We start from the raw sequence: 16,733 nt of genomic DNA, 5'->3' as shown, positions 1-16,733 counted from the left end.
ATAATCATCAGTAAAAGTCAAATAATAACGATTAGCATCCCTTGTGGCATGTTTGAATGGTCCACACACATCCGTGTGTATAAGGTCCAACAAACCTTCACCCCTCTCACACGAACCTGTGAAGGGTGACTTTGTCATTTTTCCAAGTAAGCATTATTCACAACTATCATCTGACTTTAGGTCAAACGACTCCAAGACTCCATCCTTTTGGAGTTGGCCTATGCGCTTCTTGCTTATATGTCCAAGACGACAATGCCATAATGATGCTTTATCCAAGTTATTATTAGTAGAATCAATACACAAAACATTATTTCCTAAGTTATCAACAACAGATACAGCTTCATACACACCATCACAAGGTAATGCTTTAAAATAAAGAACATTATTAAAGAAAGCATCAATAGAACCAACTTCATTATCAAATGAAAAGGTAAACCCTTGTTTGTACAAAGCATGGAAGGAAATAATATTTCTTGCCATTCCTGGCGAATAACAACACTTATTCAGATCTAAACTAAACCCACTACTTAGCGATAAAGTATAAACTCCAATCTTGGTAACAGGTATAGCTTTCCTATTCCCCATGATCAAGTTTATCCTTCCTTGCTCCACATCCTCACTTCTTCTTAGTCCCTGCAAGTCACAACAAATGTGAATACCACACCCGGTATCAAGGACCCAAGAATTAGAATGGGGTGAGTTATTAGAAATGATAGTGTAAATACCTGCATGGTTGGGTTTAACTTTCCCATCCTTCACATCTTGCTGGTATTTTGGGCAGTTCCGCTTCCAATGTGATTTTTCATGGCAATAGAAGCATTCAGCCTCTTTTGGGTCAGAAGAAGGAGTAATGAAACCTTTCTTGGTTCCACTTGAAGAAGAGCCATCAAGGGTCCGAACCTTGGTACCCTTCGAAGATCTCTTTCTCTTCCTCCATCGATTCTTCCCAATTGCCAAAACCGGAGTAGAGTTTTGAGTAGGAGTGATAGCAACCGACTTCCCCTTAAGACCTGATTCTGCGGTCTTGAGAAGTCCCTGAAGTTTGCTGAGGGTGACTTCTTCCTTGTTCATGTGATATGTCATGCGGAATTGATCATAGCACGATGGTAAGGAATGCAAAATAATATCTATTGCAAGATCCTCCGGGAAGTTCACATTAAGCTTCAGCAAACGATCCACATACCTTTGCATTTTCTGCATGTGGCTCGTGACGGATTCCCCGTCCTTCATCATGGTTGTTATCATGGAGCAGATGATTTCATACCTCTCTTGTCTTGCACTTTGATGGTATCTTTCCATCAAATCTTGGTGCATGTCATAAGGGTAGAAATCCTCATAAGACTTTTCGAGTTCCGCTGTCATCGTGGCCGTCATGATGCACGCCACTTTCGTAGCATCCCTTTCATGTGCCCGAAATTCAGCGATCTCCTGAGGAGTTGCAGTGGACTCATCAATCTCCTTAAGCTCCTTGTCAAGGACATATTCTTTGTCCTCGTAGCGGGTAATCATCCTGATGTTTCTGATCCACTCATTGAAGTTGGATCCATCAAAGGTGACTTTCCCACACAAGTTCATAAGGGTAAAGGAGCCATTAGGATTAGAGCCAGAAGCATTGTTGAAAGACATCTGAAGGAAGGAGGACAAGATTAGTTTAGATATAAGAGGGTCCTTAATAAAACACCCAAATGTAGTATTAAGGCTAGGATCCAATCACAATATAATATAACTTAGAAAAGGTATGCCGTAATCTAAGCTATATCATATTTGAAAGGTAGGTGAATGACGATTCACCAATTTCCACCACGAAAACCGCAATATTTTAGTATTAGGTTTTTGAATGGTTCTTAGAAATTCCTAGATTCTTTGAGATTCAATGAACTTTTCAAAGGCATGTTTCAATCTCGAGTGTGCCCTCCAAGTTTTGTGACTGGGATACCGAGGATCACAAAACGAGGTGTGAAGTAACCATGCAAATCACTTGGTACCCTTAAATTTTATCACTCAATCGATGTGCCGGTTAACCACACACGCTCCATCGATACTATAATAAACCCTAAGTCACCCTTTACCTACCTTGTTAAGTCCAAGTTAGTGTGCCGGTTAACCACACACGCTCCACCAACGACTTAATCAAAGTGTAAAGTGTAATTTCATGGAATAGCACCTTATTCACATTTTTCCTAAAGTAACTAAGATTGGGAATTTAATAAAACATTTAGTTACTTTATAATATTCATCATACTTTGAATGAGAATTAATAAGTCCTTGTCTTACCCGTTCGGCTAACGACCCTCCACCGATCAAGCAAGCGGTGGGTGAGAGTGGACACCCATTAAGTCACCATTTTATAGGCAACAACCTTATACCCACCTTATAGACCGGCTTCGTGAATGAGGCGTACTAGCGGTAAGACGACTTTGTTCTTATACATATATATATATAATTATTAAATCATAATAATATAAGTATAAGGGTTGAATTTTAACTTTTAAAATTCTAGGGGTTGGAACTAAAGTTTTAACTTAACTTTACTTGTTCCAAAACTTGAGGGCAAGTTTTGTAAACTTTCAAAACTTTTCATTTCTTGTAACTTATGAGTTTAATAGAGTAATAAAATGAGGACTTTTCATTTTTCCTAACTCTTGTGTTCTTTTAATGGTTTTTAATCCAAGAGACTTTTGGTTTTCCATAACTTGAGGACAAGTTATGGACTCCATTAAAACACATTATGATCATGAATTAATCTACCACATAGGTTACAAATAATTCCTATGATCATCTAAACATCATAAGAACAAGAATATGAATATGAACACTTTCAAGAATCAAAATCACATTTAATCTTTGTAATTTTGATAACTAGTTGTTGTAAATGAGTTAGAAAAGACATTACACCTTCTAAAACAAGTTTTCAAGTACCAAAACATTTTAGGGTAATGATTCTAATCCATTTCCAGCAACTCAAGTCGAAATTCTGCACTCTGTCGACCCTACTCACCGAGTGCATAAACCTACTCGCCGAGTAGGTTGAAGATACACATGAACTCGACGAGTCCTCCCCATGGACTCGCCGAGTCCATCAGTCAGACAGCAGAATTTTCGACTTTCTTCACCTTTTAAGCACAAATAACAAACAAACAAGCCTAGGCTCTGATACCACTGATGGGTTTTGAGCATTCTAACACTTCCTAAGTGTACATGCAACCCTAATAACCTTGGATCTATGTTTGTCTAATTATCATGCAAAGTTGAATTCCAAGGTTATATTCCTATCTAGCATACATGGGGAACAATTTTAACTTGAATCATAGATAGAATAACTTACCTTGTTGTTGCTTGTGTTCCTTGAAACCTTGTGAGCCTAGCACCCCAAGTGTGATGCCTCAAATGCTTCACACAACACCAAATGCTCTTGGAAAGACTCTTGAGATAACACACACTTCAAAATCGGCCAAGCCCTCTAGTTTCTTAGTGTTCAACTTGTGTTGCAAATTTTGTGGAGAATGAGACTCTTATATAGTGTTGGCACATCTAGGGTTACACCATGTAAACCCTAATGTGTCATGACTCTTCATTTCCATGACCCATGGGTTTGTAACTCCCATGGAGCATCCATGGAGTATCCTATGGGTAGAACCCAACTTGATAATCCATGGAGCCTTTTAGCCCACTATACAAGATATGGATGATTTACATAACCAACCCATATATTTAATTAGTTATCCTTTGATCACTTAATTAATTCCAAATTAATTCTTTGATCAACTAATTAAATAATATTATTAATATATTAGAACTTATAATATATTAATAATCTCCAAGTGTTATTTCTCTCATTTAGTCTATCCAATTGCATGGTGCCATGCAACCCAAATGGACCATGCCGGGTCGGGTCAAGTACAAGCCCGAAATAGTTATGGACTTAGACACCTTATCCAACAGTTCATACAACTCGGCGAGTAGGATGAAGGACTTGAATATTGGTTAAGAAGGTGAACCCGTCGAGTCGTCACCTAACTCGACGAGTAGGACCAGGATTCAGGGCAGTCGTTTGCGTAGGGACTCGGCGAGTTGGAAAGCCAACTCGGCGAGTCGAGGTCAACTGAAAGTTGACTCTGACTTTGACTTAGGGTAAGGTCAGGGTTAAAATGGTCATTTTACCCAAAGGTCAGTGAGCAGTGTTTGATTAAGTATGTCGTGGGAATTGCAGTCGGAGGGTTTCCGGAGCAGCAGCAGTAGTAGTAGGTGATCAATTCCCACACAGACCAGCAGCTATTTCGAGGTGAGTTTCCTTTCTAGTAGGAACGGGTCTAAGACACCAAGGCCGACCCGTGTAGACGAGATGCTAGTACTAGAGTGTGGGCCGAGCCCGTATCTCTGGGTTTAGTCAAGTATGATATATGTGTTAATATGATAGAATTGCTTATACTTGTTGTCTGCATGATACTTGTATGTTATGGGTTAGCGGTTGAGTGTGGGCAGGGCCCGTAACTCTCCGAGGTTGGAGTGTGGGCTAGGCCCGTATCTCCCAGATAGCGAAGTGTGGGCAGGGCCCGTATCTTCACAAGTGTGGGCGAGGCCCGTATCTCCCGGCTAGCGAAGTATGGGCAGGGCCCGTATCTTCCCGAGTGTGGGCAAGGCCCGTAACTCCTAGCTGAACCGTGGTTGTTATATGTTGCATGGTATGTGGTATTATGGGGGAACTCACTAAGCTTTGTGCTTACAGTTTCGGTTTTGGTTTCAGGTACCTCCTCAGCTAGGGGAAAGGAGCCGGCGCGGTAGCGGCACGTCACACACACACTCTCCAGTTTCCGCATTTACGAGCTTCACTGGGATTTGTACTCTGATATTTTGATGGAATGTATGAATTGGCTTTTAGACAATGTTTTAACTTTTAATATTCTCTAAAAGTAATGTTTTTAAAACGAAATTTTTGGACGTGAAAATTGGGTCGTTACACATTAAGATCCCGTAAAATATGTGTGATCCAAATATGCTCAGCAATTGTGTTAGTCATGGCCCGATATTCAGACTCGCAGCTAGAACGAGACACTGTAGGTTACGTCTTTGAACTCCAGGAGACAAGATTACCACCAAAGAAGATAGAGTAACCATAAGTGGAGCATCGTGTCTCTATGCAGCGGGCCCAATCAGCATCAGAATAGCCTACTAAGGTTGTCTTTGTAGGATAGGAAAAGTGAAGACCGTGAGAAATAGTACCCTCTACATATATGAGGATTCATTTAACCATTTGGAAATGTTGAACAGTCGGCGAGTGAAGAAATTGACTTGTCTGATTAACGGCATATGACAAGTCAGGTTTGGTGATGGTAAGATACTGAAGTACACCAACCAAGGAGCGATAATGAGTAGGATCTGAATAATGAGTTCCCGAACTTAAGAAAACATTGTTTGTGGCAAAAGGAGTCACCATAGGTTTGGCATCCAATAGTGAAGCACGAAAGAATATTGTGTTCATACTTGGTTTGATTTAAAAATAAACCATCTGAAGTGTAGTGGACTTGAAGACCTAGAAAATATCTAAAAAATTGGCCAATATCTTTAGTGGCAAATTCACGGTGAAGACGATCAATGAAACAACATATTGATGACTCATGATTGCCTTTTAGAATAATGTCATCAAAATATACGAGCAAATATAAGATGCATGAGCCTTGGTAAAAACAAACAAGGATGTGTCATCTTGACTGCAATGAAATCCTTGTTGTAAGAGAAAAAGACTTAGTCGTTGAAACCAAGCCCTCGGGGCTTGTTTAAGACCGTATAGAGCTTTGTTGAGCCGGAAAACATAATCAGGGTGAGTAGAGTCAATAAATCCTGTAAGCTGCTCCATAAACACAATCTCTAATAAATGACCATTTATAAAGGCATTTTTTTACGTCAAGTTGGTGAATATGCCAACGATTTGTAACGGCAATAAATAAGACTAATCAAACCATGGATGCTTTAATCATAGGACTGAAAGTGTGCGAAAATCAAACCCTAGAATTTAGGTATAACCTTGAGCAACAAGACACCCCTTATAACGATCAATTGAACCATCGGAGTCATATTTCATGCGAAATACCCATTTGGACCCCATTACATTCGATGATTTGGGATAAGGAACGAGAGTCCATGTATTGTTTTGATGAAGGGCTAAAATCTCCTATTGGATTGTATCTTTCCAATGTTGGTGCTTGAAATTAAAGTTGTTTTGAACCCTTCAGGATTAGTTTCTGCAAACAAAGCCAAGTGCAAACCACCTTGAGTGATTAAGAGCACATTAAATAAATGGTGGGGTTTAACTATACCAGCCCGACTACGAGTGACCATGGGATGCTAAGAAGGATATGTAGGAGTTAAATGAGTTGAACCTGTAGTTTACTGAAGATGGGTTTGATGTAGGACAGTGGGGTTGTTTGGTGAGGAAACAACGGAAGGCTGAATGGGGTTGTCCACTAGTTTAAGAGGAGTAGGTTGATGGTTTGGTAAGAGGCACGTAGAATATGGCTTCATGATAGGTGGTATGTTAGGTTGCGAGGGAGTAGGATACAGGTCACTTAGAGGTAGTGATGAAGTCCCATAGGTGTAGGTTACCTGTTTTAGGACAGAGAGATCAACAGGAGATGTTTTTTCTAGAAAAGGGAAAAACCGATTCATCAAAGCGTGCATGACGGGTGATATAAACCCGATTTGTAATTGGATCGAGACACTTGTAACCTTTGTATTGAGAAATGTATCCAAAGAAAACACATTCATTAATTCTAGGTTCAAGCTTATGAGAAGTATAAGGCCGCAAATAAGGAAAAACACGACACCCAAAAACCTTGAAATTTTTGTAAATAGGTATAGAGTGATATAATAGCTCAAAAGGTGATTTATTTTGCAGCACCAGACTGGGCAAATGGTTTATAATATGGACAGCGGAAGAGAAAGCATCTATCCATCGAGTTGTTGGAACATTTTGTGACAACCCTATATTTTTCCAAAAGCAATGTAACACTCAAAAGTCAAATACAACGAAAACTATTTGGAATCAACGAAATTAACCTCAAAAATAGAGTGTTCAAAATATCTAAATTGGGATGCATCAAATGTTAGATATCGTGCCAAGGTTTCCAAAAACATAAAGAACATTCGAAACCGGGTTATATTGAAGAAACTATAACCACTCAAATATTTACGACACACCTGGCAAAACACTATTTAATGTAAAAAGTGAAATTCCAATAAAATGTATTTTAGCCTTAAGTATCTAAACAAAAGTTGTAGAGTTCGTTAAACTATAAACGTACATAATAAGAACACCTGGTAAAACACTACGTGAGCAAATGTCTGACGTGCGCCAAAGTCAAGGTGAAATACCAAAAGCCCTCGGGATTGTTGCAACAACCAGAAATACCCGAATGAAAGTGGGAGCGGATAACCATGGATTTCATAACCAAATTACCCAAAGACAGCAAGCGGACTCGACACCATCTGGGTAATCGTCGACAGGTTAACTAAATCAGCGCACTTCCTACCAATCAAAGAAACGGATAAATTGGAGAAACTAACTAGAACATATCTCAAAGAGATCGTACGGCTGCATGGTGTGCCCATATCCATTATCTCGGACCGAGAGAGTAGATTCACCTCAAGGTTCTGGCAGTCGCTGCAAAAGTCTCTAGGAACAAGACTAGACATGAGTACTGCTTATCACCCACAAACTGACGGCCAGAGTGAGAGAACCATACAAACCCTAGAGGATATGTTGAGATCTTGCGTAATCGATTTTGGCAAAGCATGGGACACCCGTCTACCCTTGGTCGAGTTCTCGTACAACAATAGCTACCACACTAGCATCAAGGTTGCCCCGTTTAAAGCCCTCTACGGCCGTAAATGCAGATTACCTATGTGCTGGGCTGAAGTGGGGGACACACAACTAGCAAAAGGACAAGCAACAGACAACATGCTCACTGGGCCAGAAATCATAAGGGAAACTACGGAGAAGATTGTTCAGATCTGGGAACGACTGAAAGCATCAAGAGAAAGACAAAAGACTTATGCGGATAAAAGACGGAAACCCTTGGAATTCCAGGTTGGAGACCGTGTCCTACTAAAAGTCTCGCCCTGGAAAGGTTTAATACGTTTCGGAAAGCGTGGAAAACTGAACCCAAGATACATTGGACCATTCGAGATCCTTGCCAGGATCAATCTGGTGGCTTACAAACTTCGATTACCTCAGGAACTCCACAACGTACACTCTACCTTTCACGTATCAAACCTAACGAAGTGCTTGTCCGATGAGACCCTTGTCATCCCTCTGGACGAAATTGCAATAAATGAGAATCTCCAATTCGTAGAAGAACCAGTAGAGATCATGGATCGGGAAATTAAAAGGACTAAACAAAGCCGCATACCTACTGTAAAGGTCTGCTGGAACGCCAAGCGAGGACCTGGATACACCTGGGAACGCGAGGATCAGATGAAACAAAAGTACCCGTATCTCTTCCCTAACCTGTAAACTCAATCTTAGATTAAATTTCGGTACGAAATTCCTCTAACGGGGGGATGATGTGACAACCCTATATTTTTCCAAAAGCAATGTAACACTCAAAAGTCAAATACAACGAAAATTATTTGCAATCAACGAAATTAACCTCAAAAATAGAGTGTTCAAAATATCTAAATTGGGATGCATCAAATGTTAGATATCGTGCCAAGGTTTCCAAAAACATAAAGAACATTCGAAACCGGGTTATATTGAAGAAACTATAACCACTCAAATATTTACGACACACCTGGTAAAACACTATTTAACGTAAAAAGTGAAATTCCAATAAAATGTATTTAAGCCTTAAGTACCTAAACAAAATTTGTAGAGTTCGTTAAACTGTAAACATACATAAAAAGATCGCCCAAATTGGACCTCGTATGAAGAAGTTACGAATTTCTAAGTTTCGTAACAGTAGTAGAGGGCTAAAAACTCGAATTGAAGACCAAGCGATATTTAGCTAAGGCAACCTAAACGAAAGTTGAAGGTCTCCACAATATGAGTAAGATGATAAAAAGACAAACGAAAACCGACGTCAGATAAAGAAACTATGAATTTTTAACGGACTTTAGCAGTCCCGGCCTATTAAAAACATAGCATTAAAAATAAAGTCAAAACTAGCTGACGGAGTCTAAATGAAAGTTGTAGAGCATAATCTCACCTCCGCGTGGATATAAAGAACGCGAAAAACGAAACTCATACGCGAAAGTTACGGAATTTAGAAGATAGAAGTCAGGATTACGCCCAGCGTAATTCAGGAGTACGCCCAGCATACTCAGGTGCAGGGTCGAGTCCCATCGGCTGCAGCTCTACGCCTAGCTAGACTCGAGTCGTAAGCCATGACGCAAAGTTACGCCCAGCGTAACGCGTACGCCCAGCGTACTCGCAATTTCAGCCCTATAAATAGAAGGCATAAGCTCCGGATTTTAGCACACATTTCTCAAACCCACACTTACTCTCACACACTTGCAAGCACCAGAGGCCATCCCGACACCCTCGATTTCCGCACCCGAGCCCCCGACGAAGGTTCTACGCTACCGAGATCCCCGAGAAGCTCGAAGACGCAGCTTTCTGCGGTTGAAGTTCTGCTCGACTCTAGTCCCACTCTCTTCAAACCGAACAAGTGAGTTCATACCCCTACTTTTCAAGTCTTTTCATGTTTTAGGGGGAGGAATACAAGTATAATGCAAGAAAACGTATCGTTTTTATATACACTTAAATGCAATAACTATCTTTACGTATAAAGTTTAGTATATCACCAAGTTATTTTCACCAAATGGAACATACTTTCTGAAAAACTATAATGGGTATAGTTTGCGAGTTATTCATACATTCTTACGTATACATCTTGAAAAACGAAACACTTTCATCTAAAGTGAAATAAAGACTTTCTTATCGTAAATCTATTTATACTAAGTGATGTGAGATATTCAAACTTCAACGTACTCTTATGTATGCATTTCAAGTCCTGTATTATAAGCCATAATCTCTTTGAGGGAGAGCGTGATACTTGTGTATAGATCTATACGGGATTTACAACCCCGCACCTAAACTGTTAGCTATAGTTAGACCGGCAGGTCTGGGGTGACAAATGTCATAACACTACAACACCTGAAGAATGTTGTTACAGGCAGTCTGTGTCAATAGTATGATTATAAGACTCACACAAAAGTATAAAAACAAGCTTGATTTACGAGATTCATACATGCATTCAATATTTACATTATTTTGAGTACAAACTTATCTTTATCATTCAATTACGAAAGATACTAACGCCTTCCAACTTTGGGAACTTTTCAAACTATATATGGAAAATATTGGATTTTCTGAAAACCACGTTCATCGATTTTCTTCCATAAGGACATTCTTTTCAATACAAAACACTTATGAACTCACCAACTTTATTGTTGACACTTTTTCGAAACCACTTGTATTTCTCATGGAATCAGTAATACAGGTAACTACCATCTTTTGAAGAAGGAACGCTAAGGGCGTTTATTATTAAACATTTTACATCATCATATTGTAATATTCTTTTGGAATCATGTATAACGCAACAATGTACGTTTTTATTATATATATGATGGTTGTGTTACTTTCTTTACAATATTCAATTGTTATGGTACTACGTGAAGTCATCCACCCCCGAATGTTTCCGCCATTCTGGTTTGGGGTGTGACAGATTGGTATCAAATAACATAGCTAATTTGGTTTCGGTAACATGACGATGCTTACGTTCGACCTGACTGTTATGTTAAGGTGAATAAGGACATGACAGTGGATGATGTGTGCCATTTTTCTAAAAATAATTTCTTGACTTAATGGTTTATAAATTTTGTACCTCCGTAACTTTGGAAAACCTTCGACTTGTAAGAAAATTGAGTTTGAACAAAACGAATATCAGCACATCTAGAAACTGAGATTTTGCCTGCATGCGGTAGAACCACACAAACCACTAAAAATCATCAAAAAAATGGCATAGAAATGATAACCTTCTAGTGAGGTAATCGATGTTGGTCCCCATAAATCACAGTGTACTAAGTCTAAGAACTTTCAAGGCATGTTTATTATTCAAAACAAAAGGTAAACGATGTTTTTTGGAAAGTTGACATGAAGAACAAAGTACAAGTTTTCGTAAAACTAAAAAAACAACTAAACAACCAATCTTGTTTAAATGAGAAATAACATCAAAAGCCATATGTCCCAAACGTTGATGCCATGAAGACCTGATATATCATATGTTGTTCAGTTCCTTAGTCAGTTTATGCACAAACCCAGAAAGTCTCATTTGAAAGTTGTTTTTAGACTATTGAGGTATTTGAAAAATAGTCCTGGAAAAGGAGTTACATTAACTAAATCAAATTGTTTTGAGCTTAAAGGGTTTGTTGATGCAGATTGGGCTAAGTGCCTGACTACTAGAAAGTCACTAGAAAGTTTGTAAAAGGCTATATGGTGTATTTTAATAATTCTTTGATTTCATGGAAGAGTAAGAAATAGTCTACTGTTTCTAGATCTTATACTAAATCAGAGTATAGAGCTCTTGGTTCTATTACATGTGAAATAATTTGGATTTTAAAAGTATTATTTCAATTGGATATTAAAGATATTATTCATGTGTCATTTTTTTGTGATAATGACTCAACAATTAAGTTAGCTCTTAATTATGTTTTTCATGAAAGGACAAAGCATTTTGAAATTGATCTCCATTTTGTTAGAGAAAAAATTTCTAATGGAGTGTTAAAATTGGTAAAAATAAATTCTTCTGATCAAAATGTTGATATTCTTATTAAATCTTTAAGTATTAAACAATATAGTTTTTTTGTCAAACAAGATGGGTCTTATAGATATTTTCAGAAAAGAAAAATAATAAACATTTTGATTGAGGGGGATGTTGAAAATAATAAATATTTTAAAAATACAATCTCATGTTTATTATTTTTTCTTTCAGGAGCTAATTATAATACATTGTGAAATAAGGGGAAATTGTGTTAAATATAAGTTGTATTGGATTGTGAAAGGAAATTACACGTTGAAGCATGTGGATCTATTCACGGGTCAAGTTATATCCGGATCCGGTTCATATTCGTAAACCGAGGTATAAAGTTAGAGAGAGGGTGAAGGAATTCGTTCATTCAGTCATTTTTTTCAGATCAGATCAGATCAAATTGTTAGGGTTTTCTCTCACGTTATCTCTCTCATTTTCTCATCTGTTTAGATTAGGGTTTGTACTCAGATCTTTGTATATACGAATGTTAGATGTGTTTGTATGATAGATATAGATTAGGATGAGTGATAAATCTGGAGAGTAGATTAGGGTTTTTGTAGTGAGTTTTGCGTTGTAAGTATCTTGAAAACCTTTTGTTTCTTAATCATCAAATGATATAAGCAATGATGATGTTGGGAGTGCTTGATTTGTCTGTATCAATAGTTATCTTATTATCATTTTAATATACAATTTTTAGTTTATACTTGTGTAATATGTATATTTAAATTTATACATATTGTTGAAGATATTCTTATCCACCAGTTTCATAGTGTTGTAATTTGTTCATCATCTTGTTAGTGTCCTTTTCTTTTATATATATATCATCGGCGTTCAAAAAACTTTTACAAATTATATTATTAAAAATATATTATTAATTAATATCTTCAAGTCATTATCAATATTGAAATATTTTATAACTACATAAATAACAAGATATGTTATTTACATTTAATTAAATTGTAAAATGAAAAACAAAAAATTTTAAAAGCAACAACAGAAAATGTAAAAGTAAAAAACCAATGTGTCACTGTTTATCAAAAAAAACTCTTAAGGTGTGTTCGGCACGGAGCGTTTGAGAGCTTCTAGGTTCTAGCGTTCTCAAACGCTCCGTTTTGAACAGAAAGTCCAGTTCGGCACTACAAGCTTCTAGCGTTTAGTTTAAATAAAACGCTCCAAATTCAAATGTTATTTCATGTAGCGTTTAACAAAACGTTACCCGCTACGGCACTACCAGCTAATTTTACCGAACACGCCCTTAATATTTACATGAATTGTTAACTTATTGATTTTAATTATTTACATTTAACTTTTTATGGCTACAAATTTCATGTAGGGGTGTTCCTTTGGATGGATCGGTTTAATCTAATCCAATCAAGATAATCTAAATTGATTTCGGTTTTCAAAACATATGAATCCGAATAGTCAAAACAAAAATCAAATCTGATCCGATCCAATACAATTACATTTCGGTTGGATCGGTTTTAATAATTCGGTTTCCAACAACCGAAACATTTTAAAACGATATATAATTATAATTTTACCAATTTTACACAAGAAGAATACGACATAAATGAAAATGCAACGTCTAATAGAGTATGAAGCTTCCACTATTTTTATGTGTTTCATGGGAGTTGGGACCACGTCTCGTATGTTGTAACTTGGTAATATCAGAATACGACATAAATGAAAATTCAACATCATAAATACCCAAAATAAGCTCAATATATAAAGACTGGTTACATTTAGATTTCCCTTCGTCATCATAAGAGATCATTTGCTAACTTTGATTGGCCCACCTTAAATAAAGTATCTGTGTCCCTTTTTATCAAGTAAACTTAGAGTTAGAGTATGAACAATATTGTCAAATGTCTTGTTATGAATATTCTCGGTGCCTTCAACGACGTTGTGAGCCACATCATCTCCTATAAAATAGAGCCTTATTGAGGCTCATTTATGGATAACCACTATATATCACCATATTTGGCTACATCGGTTTAGCCAGATTCATAATAATTTTCATAGCGTTTGACCTCTATTTTCCCTCTAAAACTTCCACGAAGAACTATAATAATGGTTTGAAGTACAAAATGAGGATATAAGTTAGGGATATTTTGGTCATTTTTGTAACCATTTGATTATAATCAATAGGCGTCAACTAAGATGAAGTATAATGTAAAAAGGAGCGGGATGTCAAGTTTTTGAGGTGAGTAGGTACCGAATACATGTCCCTTATATGAATAAAGATGATTTTTACTATTTAAATCGTATCAATGGTGTTTGTGTACCTTATATACTATATGTAAATCTACATGCATTCATGAAAAGATAATTTTTGAAAATTATTTTGATTGTGACAAAATGACTGATATTTTGGAAACATATTTCCCCATGAAGTTGCACAAGTGATATTGACTGTATTCTTAATTTTTAACTTAACTACATTTATATACTTAAAGTTTGTTATACATGAAAAGTAATGAATGGATGATACGATTCACAAATAAATTGAAGCACAATGATATTTCTTGCATCGTTTAATTATCAATTGACTTTTGTTTATACACAAATATATCATTTTTAGTTCCACAGCTTAACATACTTTTGTTCATTCATATTTCAGAATAATAATAATAATAATAATAATAATAATAATAATAATAATAAGAGAAAATCTGGTTTCAGTTTTTTCCTAAGAAGCAATTGTTGGATATTACATTCAATATTTTTCACCAAACTTTGTGACATTAACAATAATAAAAGTTGTAGCAATGCAAAGCAATTGGACTAGGCACCTTCTGCAAGGGTTCTCTTGGATGTACTGATATAAAGAACTGCAATTCATTAAAAATAAAAAAACAAAAACATGAGTCATAATGTCATATGGTGAAATGTGAAATTATTTATGATGATGAAGTTAAGTTAGTAATTAAGTTACCATTGTTTCCTCGAATAAAGGCATCACCATATTTGTTCTTGAGTTGTCCATTAACATATTCTTCAGTTTGCTCCATTGCTATGTTCATGTATCCATCCAAACATGCCAAGATACCTGTGCACATTCATTAATCAACTGATTATCATCACTTTCACCATACGAATTTCAATTACTTTTTTATTGTTGTTAAAGTTTCAACTTATTATTCCATTCTTATACAAGTCACAACTACTTAGCAAGTTTTCATGTTTCTTTCTTTTCTCTATGAGACAATGTGTCACCATTTACATATCTTCTTGATCCTCTTCAATAAATTGAAGCACAAACAAACACATATGTAAAGCTTTATTTTCATCTTCAAATAAGAGATCTAAATTAACTAGTAGGTTTAAGAAATAAAAAAAATAATTAGATTGAGTTTTGAAAATCTTTGAGTGGTGTCATTGAAGATTACAATTACAAGAGTTGGTTACACTGTAATTTAGCATTCCATTCCATGAGAGAGTGAGAAAAAAACACCCCTTCACCATGTAATGAAAATCAACCAAATGTAAGGGATGACATTCCTTGAGGAATGGTTCATTCTATTCCAATCTGGGAACTAAACACATTTTTCTTATTCCATCTTAATTGTCCAAATTCTCAGTTTCGTTTTTCTTATTCCATCTGGGAACTTAACACATTTTTAAGAAACAATATCACAGATGTGAGAAGAAGATTGATAAACACAAGTTGAGAACAGTCGATTAATCATCATTGTTTCTTATTACACTCCAGTCAACAATTAGTTGCTACCCTAAGTGGTGGCGGATCAAGCCTAGGAAGCTGATTATGCAGCTGCAATTACTCAAAGTACTAGGGGTTCCTTAACACCTAAGCATAAATTTAACTGTTTAAGCGGCCTTAAACAGGGATTTGTGCAAAAGGAGGACTCTTCATTTTGGGGTTCACCATCACAATTTCGGAAAACACTATCAGATGTCGAGCATAAACATTAAACAGCAGCACGAAAGGACACAAATAATTGACGAATAAGAATAAAGAAGAAGACGAACCGCGATAATCGACGCCAGAATTTAATTTGACGACAACAGGTCTACCCCGAATGGATTTGAGAAAATCGGCTGGGGTTTTGGTTGTTGATGACCCTTTCTCTCCCGCTACGGCTCCTGTTCCACTCATGATTGTATTGATCAACTCGGTGCGACTTGAAATCAATGGAGTTCCGGTAGACGAGAAAAAAACGAGGGTGGGATTGATGGCCGAACAGTGAGCAGATTTTAGGGTTTTGAAGAGAGCGAGAGTTGGAAGGGGTGTAGGAGGAAACGTTGTGCTTTACGAAGGGTGCTTGCGATTGTTTATTTTAAAAGATTAACATAGAAAAAAATTGCGAAAATGGTCCTATGATCGCAAAAAAAAAAAAAAAAATACTATTGTTTTAGTCCAAAAAAATATAGGGTGCATTGGTGGTCCAGTTTTGAATATTTTGTATGACTTTTTGTCCTTATGGAGGTCAAAGTGGCTCGGGGCGGTCTTATTTGAGTTGGCGATACCGTGGTACCGCCGGGAGTGATCATACCGAGCGAAAATCAGTTTCACAGATTCATGCTCAGGCAGTTGTGTGTTATTGTATTTAATGTCTTCTTCCACCTTCGACTGGTTAGCAATCACAAAAAAAAATTAATTTATATATGTATAAACTATCCCTCATTATTTTATTTCTATTACATTCTATCTCTATTTCATTCTATTTTCGCTTACATTTTTCAAATTCATTTGTTTTCTCCAGTTTTTCTAGAAAATGAATTCAAACATTTAAAAAATAGTACTGGAAAGTTATGCAAACGATTCATCTTCATCTGATGATGAAACCAACAATGCTAATTCATTTGTTGCATTATCTCGTTAAGCACTACTTTTGTTTCATAATAATGTTGGTTTAAACAAAATTGATATGAGAAGGTCAATCAATAAAGATCGTATAAAGGCAGAAC

At 36.6% G+C, this 16,733-nt stretch overlaps 1 protein-coding gene across 1 annotated transcript; it reads right to left on the bottom strand.

Annotated features, from left to right (window-relative positions):
- Nucleotides 1-14,465: 14,465 nt before the first annotated feature.
- On the bottom strand, nt 14,466-16,070 carry LOC145087524 (sm-like protein LSM36B). Its single transcript, XM_079025492.1, has 3 exons — nt 15,795-16,070; nt 14,740-14,853; nt 14,466-14,635 (listed from the first exon to the last, which is right to left on the bottom strand). The coding sequence occupies exons 1-3, from the start codon at nt 15,919-15,921 to the stop codon at nt 14,589-14,591; spliced, it is 288 nt and encodes a 95-aa protein (XP_078881618.1). The 5' UTR covers nt 15,922-16,070; the 3' UTR covers nt 14,466-14,588.
- Nucleotides 16,071-16,733: the final 663 nt, after the last annotated feature.

The sequence above is a fragment of the Lactuca serriola genome, chromosome 2 (genome assembly GCF_051521515.1).
Source record: "Lactuca serriola cultivar US96UC23 chromosome 2, Lser_US96UC23_V15, whole genome shotgun sequence".
In the NCBI taxonomy this organism is placed as follows: Eukaryota; Viridiplantae; Streptophyta; class Magnoliopsida; order Asterales; family Asteraceae; genus Lactuca; species Lactuca serriola.
This window is presented reverse-complemented; position numbering and strand designations above follow the sequence as displayed.

Excerpts from the sequence above, each read along its gene's own strand:
- LOC145087524 (XM_079025492.1), bottom strand. The coding sequence starts at position 15,921 with ATGAGTGGAACAGGAGCCGTAGCGGGAGAGAAAGGGTCATCAACAACC. Across the intron at positions 14,854-15,794 it reads TTCTGGCGTCGATTATCGCG|GTATCTTGGCATGTTTGGAT; the intron begins GTTCGTCTTCTT and ends GAATGTGCACAG. Across the intron at positions 14,636-14,739 it reads CTTTATTCGAGGAAACAATG|TTCTTTATATCAGTACATCC; the intron begins GTAACTTAATTA and ends AATGAATTGCAG.